General features: G+C 35.1%; 1 protein-coding gene and 1 pseudogene across 1 annotated transcript; both read left to right on the plus strand.

Annotated features, from left to right (window-relative positions):
* The first annotated feature begins 291 nt into the window (after window positions 1-291).
* On the plus strand, window positions 292-1,150 carry LOC140020994 (thaumatin-like protein; annotated as a pseudogene).
* Window positions 1,151-5,897: 4,747 nt separating this feature from the next.
* On the plus strand, window positions 5,898-6,750 carry LOC113719352 (thaumatin-like protein). Its single transcript, XM_072071710.1, has one exon. It carries the CDS (start codon window positions 5,954-5,956, stop codon window positions 6,626-6,628), a length of 675 nt encoding a protein of 224 aa, XP_071927811.1. The 5' UTR covers window positions 5,898-5,953; the 3' UTR covers window positions 6,629-6,750.
* The last annotated feature ends 2,638 nt before the right edge of the window (window positions 6,751-9,388 follow it).

The following is a 9,388-nucleotide window of genomic DNA, read 5'->3' on the forward strand; positions in this document are numbered from 1 at the left end:
ATCCACGAATTGGACACTAAAGAAGAAAACATTGTAACATTGACATATTAGAACACTGAAGTTCACATTACCAGAAGAATAAAAAATGAGGGATGAGAGCTGACTGAAATTATGCAGGAGGATTATGGAGAGATAAGCATCTTCGAATCATTCCTAGAATACAAGACAAGACCATCAACATCTCTGAAATTTCTCATGTAGAAAATTTGTTAAGAAGATTAACATGTACGCGCAAAATGATAGCAGCCAATCGCCCTATATAAACCCCCCAAGCTGTGGCATCTTGAAACCACAACCAGCTACCAGTTCACTTAGAATTTTTGAAACACCATGAAGTTCACCTACATTTTGTCCGTTTTGGTTTTGTGCCTAACTTTATACTTAACTTTCGCCAATGCTGCAAATTTCAACATCACAAACAAATGTACCTACACAGTTTGGGCAGCTGCTTTCCCAGGCGGTGGCAGGCGGCTCGACCGAGGCAAATCATGGTCCCTAAACGTGGCTCCTGGCACCACCCACGCTCGCATTTGGGGCCGAACCAATTGCAACTTTGATGCCAAAGGCCAAGGCCACTGTCAAACAGGTGACTGCAAAGGGCGCCTCGAGTGCCAAGGCTATGGAAGTCCTCCAAATACGATAGCTGAATTCTCCCTAAACCAGCCTAACAACTTAGACTACATCGACATCTCCAACATTGATGGATTCAACATCCCAATGGAGTTCAGCTCTGTAACTCCGTGCCGCGTTATCAAATGTTCAGCACCTATTGTTGATAAGAACTCCAGGTGGATGCAACAGCCCCTGCACTGTTTTTAAAAGAAATGAGTACTGCTGCACCAATGGCCCAGGAAGCTGTGGCCCGACCGACTTCTCCAGGTTCTTTAAGAGCAGGTGCCCTGATGCTTATAGCTATCCTCAAGATGATCGCACAAGCTTGTTTACTTGCCCAAGTGTTACAAATTATAGGGTTGTCTTCTGCCCTTAAAGAAATCCAGATATTTAAGGTTCTTGTGACAGCTTATATGCTCCAAGAACTTCACTAGAAAAATAAATTATGAAGAAATAAACGCATATGTGATCCTTCTGGCAATGGTTCACTGGAATTGGAATAAATTTGAGCACATATAGCATTGTGCGATTTGTCTTCTTTATCAGCTTTTTGGCTCTTTAAACAACTTATGAACTAGATCACGAGTTCAAAACTAATGAAGTTTTACTAAATTAATCTGTAAGAAGGATTTACAGATCTCTAGTTTTAAAATAGACTGTCAAAATACTTTGTTCCCCGCACTTCAAAAATTTGAGTCATGTTTAGGTTTAACTTACATAGGAGTATTCATTTGTTCTTTTTTTTTTTGGAATTCAGACTATCTCTCCAGTCAAATACTAAGATGTCATATAAATGAAAATAATTGTTTTAAGTGTACTACACAATCATACTTTATGTATATAAATGTTACCACGAAATCCAGAGTAAGAGAAGTTTGTCTTACAAATATTGAAGAAATGGGAGCTTGGTGTAAATTCAAAACAAAAATGGGGATTTCCATACTAAGGTAAACCCCAAAACAATTGAAAATGATCATCTCATGAAATAACAAAGATGGTGATATGAAAGTTTACTAAGTAAGATAAAGGTGCGATTAAGGAGCTCAAGTGATGAGGAAACTCGTAGATGCCAAATTGATAATTTGATGCACTCATGCTAAATAGTACTAATTCACTCCTAAAAGCTGGATTTGGAGCCACTGCTAGCAGTTCCATGAAGTTCAGTTCGATTGTTATATTTATTACGTTATATTGTTATGCTCTTGGAAAAAGTAATATGCATGAACGAAAATACTTGGTATGTAATGAATACAACATTATCATGTAGTTGTCTACCAAAAATTTAAATATACACAATAAAATAATGCATATCTATTCAAATTATGTATCAGAAAAGAGTTAAATGTTACTATAAGGATAAAAAATTAAGTGATTATATATTTGTTTTGAACTATATTTTTAGGAAAATCATAATATAGCATCTTATTAATAACTGCTTTTGTGATATTAAAAGATGTTAGAAATAATTCCTGAAATTAATCTGGTTAAAAAACGCTCCATTCAAACAGAAAATTCATGTCTTTTTTTTTTTTTTTTTTTTCCTTTTTTCTCTTACGTAGAGGTAATCCACAAATTGGACACTTACGAAAAAGCATTGGAACATTGATTGAAAGAACAATCAAGTTCACATGATCAGATTAATAGAACAAAATGAGGGATGAGAACTGACTGAAATTATGCAGGAGGATTATGGACAGATCCGCATCTTTTGAATCATTCCTAGGATACAAAACAAGACCATCAACATCCCTAAAATTTCTTATATAGAAATTTGTTGAAATATCTACACGAACATGCAAAATCATAGCAGCCAATTCACCTATATAAACCCCCTGGCTGTGGCATCTCCAAACCACAACAGCTACTAGTTGACTTAGAAGGTTTGAAGCACCATGAATTTCACCTACACTTTGTCCCTTTTGGTTTTGTGCCTAGCTTTATACTTAAGCTTCACCAATAGCTGCAAATTTCAACATTAAGAAAATAAACACATAAAACAATTAAACCTTTACCATGTATTCTCTTTTACTTATTGATCAGTCATATCATGAAATAGAAAAGGGTTGTAGAATTACTTATAGAAATATATTCTAGGGTAATGATATATATTCCATATGATTGATGAGAAACGAAAATGACTTGCCTGCCTTTCTTCATCAGAAGAGTACCTAATAGCCCCACTAGAATTGCCAGTACATATAAGAAATAAGATGCTGTAAAACCAAAAAGAGCAGTGCAGCCACCGTTGGCTTCTAAATATCAGCATAGTGATTGTTATGGCTAGAACAACTAACCACCCAAAAGCATGTTTTAACTTTTCCCTAAAGTTGTGACTTAAATGTTCAACATGACAACAGGGTTTTCATTTCAATTGTTCTAAATGCAAGATCGAGCTGTAATATATTTTTTTCCTTTTATTTAATGTAAGTGAAAGCATTCAAATTTACGACCTCGTACTTGCACTCTCTTCCCCTGAACTATCCAACCGATCCCATCCCCTGAGCTGTATTTATATTGACTTGTCTTGTCATATTAATTAATATCTTTTAGCGTTGGAAAGGAAATACAAAAAGTTTAAACAATAGTGATAATTGAGTAATTTTTCTGAGATCTGAATTGCAAAGTGCAATACCTTGAAGGTGTAAATTGACCTACGTACCCACAAGGTGTAAATTGACCTACGTACCCACCTTCCATCTTTTCCTACTGCTGGACAAATAAAATAATATTTCTTTGCTCAATATAATAGTGGAATTGGTAAGAATTAGAAGAGTATTTCTATTTCTAGTCAAAGAAAATTGAACAAATTTGACAAATTTCAGTTTAAAAATATTGGACAAATTATCGCTGCCCAATACGGGCCCAGTCCATCTAAAGCACACTTGAAGCATAGAGCAGATTGATTTGGTTGTTTCCAGTTGGGCTTCCGGTCCTTGATCCGTGTCTATTAACGAAGTTGTATTGTCAATATTGGGTCGTATAATCCACCAGCCCATGGAATTTAATTTACAAAAATAAATTTCTTTTAAGTTGTGAATTTAATTAGTAGAACGAGAAACAATTCAGAAAATTAGTATAAAGTACAAACCATATAGTACATGTTTTTCTCAATAAAATACCAATTATGACTAGCTTAAGGAATTGATAAATAAATAACCTTTGTTCAGCTTTTCCTTTTGGGTGATTCCCATTAATAAAATCATCTTTGTTCTCTCAAAAAAAAAAAAAAAAAAGAAAGAAAGAAAGAAACGAACTCCATCCTTTTAAGTGGTAAATAAAATGAATACAAAGAAAAATATAAATAAATATCTTAACACTGCAAAAAAGAAATTGATATTGAAACATACTGATATTTAAGAAGTTTTATAAATTTTGGCATCACCTACAGATAAAATGATATCTCTGTAATGTGCCTTTTATTTACTATAAAAAAAAAAAATACGTTACAGAGGTTCCAGTGGCAAAGGTAGAAATACTTTTCAGTTGGGGCACGAATTAACTTTCGCAATTTTTTCCAATTTACAAGTGGCCAATAATAACAAAAGATTATTTTTTTTTAAAATGATCAAATCTAATAGACTTGATAAACTACCACTGCTTTGTTGATGAAAAATACAAAGTTATGGACCAAGGCAAAGTAAATATGCAAGCAAAAGTACGTTGGAACTCGGCATCTAAAGATTTGCAGCTATTTGCTTTCTTCTTTGGTTTACTTTTTGATAAATTACAATAATGACTATGCTATATAATAACTATTACAAAATCCAGCCAAGGCACAATTTAGAATTTTCAAGAAATCTCAAAACTATTCTAGGTACCTCTTTTAGGTCAATAGGGACACGTGCCCTACTGGCCACAACGTAAATCTACTCTTTTTTTTTAGGTAAAAAAAAAAAAAAATTGGTTGAATTTGACTTCGATCATTATCACAAGTCAAAACCTGTTTTCGGAACTGTAAGTCGCTTACACAAGTTCTTACAGATCACCCATTTTTTTAGTAAAAAAAAAAATAAAGTTTGGTTGAATTTGACTTCGATCATCATCACAGGTCAAAACCTGTCTTCAGAACTATAAGTCGCTTACAGAAGTTCTTACAGATCACCCAACAACAGAGATCTCACAATGTAAATCTACTTATAGGTTCTTAGTTCGACGATCTTAAGCTTTCCTTTGCCATAATAAAGCATGAACTACATTTAAACTGCACTCCTTACACTGGGCACAAGTTGCAGTAAATGAATTATGATTGAATATGAATTTAGCATTTCAGGCTTTTAGCAACCACAAATGCTATTCTGGAAAGTTGCCAAAACTAAAGTTTAAGCACAAAAAACTGCTTGAACACTTCACGAAACGGCCCAAATTGGGCTTTTAATTTTTTTTTTTTTTTGTCCAATTACTTGAGTAAGCTCCACGAAATCCTGGACTAGAAACTCTTGTTCTACTTGACATCCTTATTGAATTGTCTAAGCTTCTTGAAGCCATTTGCCTAACATTCGCTGGTCTCAGACAAACAGACGTATGGTCTTGATTTGTGCCCATTCGGCTGCACCAAAATCCTGTTGAAACTCTAGACTAAGAGGAAAATTCCAAAGAAAAAAAAAATGAAAACAGAAGACTTTAGGAGTTATGAAATTGGCATTAGTCTCCTTGGGTGTGGAATTTGAAATCATCATCAATACTAACATGTTGATATTGACTACCCCATAACAGAAAGTTATCGCGAAAATAATTAGATGCTAATACCAAACGTTTTAATCTCTAACCATCATTTCTTATGTTAAACATAGGTTTTAGCGTAGCTAATCAATATATGTACAATTGCTAATTTTTTCCACTAATTAAGTCAAAAGATAATTGTTTTGAACGGTGTTTTCGCGAAAATTCCAATAAAATATTTTGTTAATAAACACATTTGATATTTTCAGAGATGTTAGATAGTGATTCCTGAAAACAGTGAGGTTGAAAAAACAATTCAACCAAACAGATAAGCCATGTCTGTTTCTTTTTTCTATCTTAGAGAAAATCCACGAATTGGACACTAAAGAAAAGAAATTGTAACATTGATATATAGAACAGTCAAGTTCACATCACCAGAAGAATAAAAAATGGGGGATGAGATTATGCAGAAGGATTATGGACGGATAAGCATCTTTGAATCATTCCTAGAATACAAGAAAGGGCCATCAACATCTCTGAAATTTCTCATGTAGAAAATTTGTTAAGAAGATTAACATGTACACGCAAAATGATAGCAGACAATCGCCCTATATAAACCCCCTACCTGTGGCATCTTGAAACCACAACCAGCTACCAGTTCACTTTGAAAGTTTGAAACACCATGAAGTCCACCTACACTTTGTCCCTTTTGGCTTTATGCCTAACTTTATACTTAACCTTCACCAATGCTGCAAATTTCAACATTGTAAACCAATGTACCTACACAGTTTGGGCAGCTGCTTCCCCAGGCGGTGGCAGGAGGCTCGACCGAGGCCAATCATGGTCCCTAAACGTGGCTCCTGGCACCACCCAAGCTCGCATTTGGGGCCGAACCAATTGCAACTTTGATGCCAATGGCCAAGGCCACTGTCAAACAGGTGACTGCAACGGGCGCCTCGAGTGCCAAGGCTATGGAAGTCCACCGAATACGCTAGCTGAGTTCGCCCTAAACCAGCCTAACAACTTAGACTACATCGACATTTCCAACGTTGATGGATTTAACATCCCATTGGAGTTCAGCTCCGTTACCAATTGCCGTGACATCAGATGTTCAGCTCCTATTGTTGATCAATGCCCAGCTCAGCTAAGAACTCCAGGTGGATGCAACAATCCCTGCACTGTTTTTCACACAAATGAGTACTGTTGCACCGATGGCCCAGGAAGCTGTCACCCGACCGACTTCTCCAGGTTCTTCAAGGACAGGTGCCCTGATGCTTATAGCTATCCTCAAGATGATCCCACAAGCTTGTTTACTTGCCCAAGTGGTACAAATTATAGGGTTGTCTTCTGCCCTTAAAGAAATCCAGATATTTAAGAAAAGTAGATTATGAAGAAATAAACGCATATGAGACCCTTCTTGTAATGGTTCACTGAAATTGGAATAAATTTGAGCACATATAGCATTGTGCGGTTTGTCTTCGTTATCAGCTTTTTGGCTCTTTAAACTACTTATGAACTACATCACTGCTTACTAAATTAATCTGTAAGATGGATTTACACATCCCTTGCTCTGACCCCTTCTTGCATTTCTTCAATTTCAAAATTGAGTTACCATGTTAATTAGAAAACACAGTGTACATGGATTTGAGTGGTTTTATTATCCATTACGATTTGTAATAAAAGATCCTGGAGAAAAAACAAAATAACATCAACGCAGACAAAAAAAGTTATACAATAAAATTTTTTAAAAAAAGTAAAAAGTTCTTTTACCCCATCTAACTTAGCCATATAAGAAAAGAAGCTACAAAGTTCAGGAGCAGCCAAGAATACATCCACTTTGCAAACAATTGATTCGTTTCCTTTTCTTCCACCTTTCATACTCCTTTCTGTTTTCCTTTCTCTTTTCTTCAAGTATCATCCATGAATCAGTTCCAGCAATTTGAGGTAACAATAAAATCTAGGCTGTTCGGTGTCATGGTTCAATGGATCTGATACCACATCTTGGACGGGTACAAGCTTTGCCCGTCCTCCATACTACTCTGGCAAAGTTTCTTCGCCTATGTCCTGGATAAAACCCCTCCTTTCCTCTTCGTTAATCACGATCTTAATCTGTGTCTATCATTTAAAAGTTGCTAGTTAAGTTCGATTTTAGAAAACACATGTATTTCAGAAAAAAACATGTTTACTCGAAATTTTTGGATTTGGAAATCTAAACGCAATTATATGCTACTTTCTGTACCCATAATCAATGAATAGATATTGAGCGATGCTGTTATATGTTTCTGCAATCAGACAAATATGAGCCACAAATGGCTCAAATTAAGTGAGATCTTAGAATCTTTGAATTCATAGAAACAAACACCGGATCTTCAATAACTGCTCTTCTGGTTGATCACATAAAGAGGCTAACTATCTGCGTTCTGTAATCGATTAAGCAATAGTACGAATGGTTTTTTTTCAACTTATTGGGATCATGATGTGACTGGAAAGTTTTATTTCTGTTGAAAATTGAATTAATTAGCTTCATACTCCTGCAGAACAATAATCTTCCAGTGGGAAAACAAGATGGGAAGAAATGGAAAGAAAAGATCACTTTCTGTCGACTTCTACAATCAATAAAAAGCTCCATTAATTGAAAAAAAAAGAAGAAGAAGAAGATGGATCTTGTATTGGTTCGTTGTCTTTAAGTATTTCTGCACAATATTGTCTTGTTTTGACAAGTGATAGTCGCACATAGAGGGCAGTCTCTTGCAAGCCTTTCAAAGCAAGATACAAGAAAACAGATATGCTCGAACAGAGAACTTAAATTGCATTTGTTTACTTTGACAAGTTTAATGGCTTCATCCTACGTATGGATGGAAGCAGTACTTTAGTTATCATCTGCCTGCTAATTTTAAGAAAGATCTTTCATATGTTTAAATTTGCAGAAATGGTTGCATATCAGAAATACCTTCTCAAGAGTTGCTTTCTCAAGGAAGTATGAAACCATCCTCCATACACTCACAAAGAACCAGGGTAGATGTACAATATAACACTTGGCTAAGCACTCAGGGTAGCAAGCCAACACAAATAAGAGATTCGAATGTAATATCGTAACGAGAAAGAATTGCACAACACCAAGGTGAATAGTCATTGTGTCACGGTAAAACAGAACAAGAATCTTTCTTGAATTTGAATGTAGAAAGATCTGATCATTGTCCTTTTCCATGGATCCGAATTCTATCTGACCTTAAGTTTAAAGATCTCAGCCGATAACCTTAATGATCCATGGTTTGACACGAAAACCATTTGCCAATAATGGTCCTAGAATTACACTTAAATTAGGGATATGAAGAACCTCACTTGTAAAATTTAATGGCAGCAAAGTAATACTTTTTGAACAGCATAGAAGTCTACTCGGAGAAACTCAAATTCAACGGATGTTTCTGCATGCTGATTGAATTTTCTAAGCTTCATGAAGTCATTTGCCTAACTCTTGACTGGGATCAGACTAGAGAAGGAAGACAAACAGGTGTATGGTCTTGATTTATGCCCATTCTGCAACTCCAAAATCTGGTTGAAATTCTAGACTAAGAGCAAGAATATTAAAAAAAAAAAAAAAGTTACGATATTATCATTAGTCTCCCCAGTTGTGTGATTTTGAAATGATCGTCACTACCAAAATGTTGAGATTGACTAGCGCATAACAGAAAGTTATCGCTAAAATAATTAGAAGCTAATATCAAATGTTTTAATCCCAGATCATCATTTATTATTTTGAACATAGATTTCATTATGGCTAATCAATTTTTGTATAATTGCTAGTTCTTTCCACTGATTAGGTCATAAGATAATTGTTTTCCACAGTGTTTTTAGGAGAATTGTAATATAATATTTTGTTAATATTAAGAAATGTTAGAAAGTGATTCCTGAAAACAGTGTGGTTGAAAAACACTCCACCCAAACGGATAATTCATGTCTGTTTCTTTTTCTATCTTAGACAGAGGTAATATTGGACACTAGAGGAAAGACATGTAAGGTTGATCTTTAAAACGGTCAAGTCTGACATCACCCGAACAATAAAAAAAGGGGTAAAATACACTTTGGGCTCCTGTGATTTAGCATTTTTCACATAATC

This window comes from Coffea arabica, chromosome 11e, assembly GCF_036785885.1.
Source record: "Coffea arabica cultivar ET-39 chromosome 11e, Coffea Arabica ET-39 HiFi, whole genome shotgun sequence".
Lineage (NCBI taxonomy): Eukaryota > Viridiplantae > Streptophyta > Magnoliopsida > Gentianales > Rubiaceae > Coffea > Coffea arabica.

What these genes read in the sequence shown, in the direction of transcription:
- LOC113719352 (XM_072071710.1), top strand. Translation starts at nt 5,954, where the DNA reads ATGAAGTCCACCTACACTTTGTCCCTTTTGGCTTTATGCCTAACTTTA.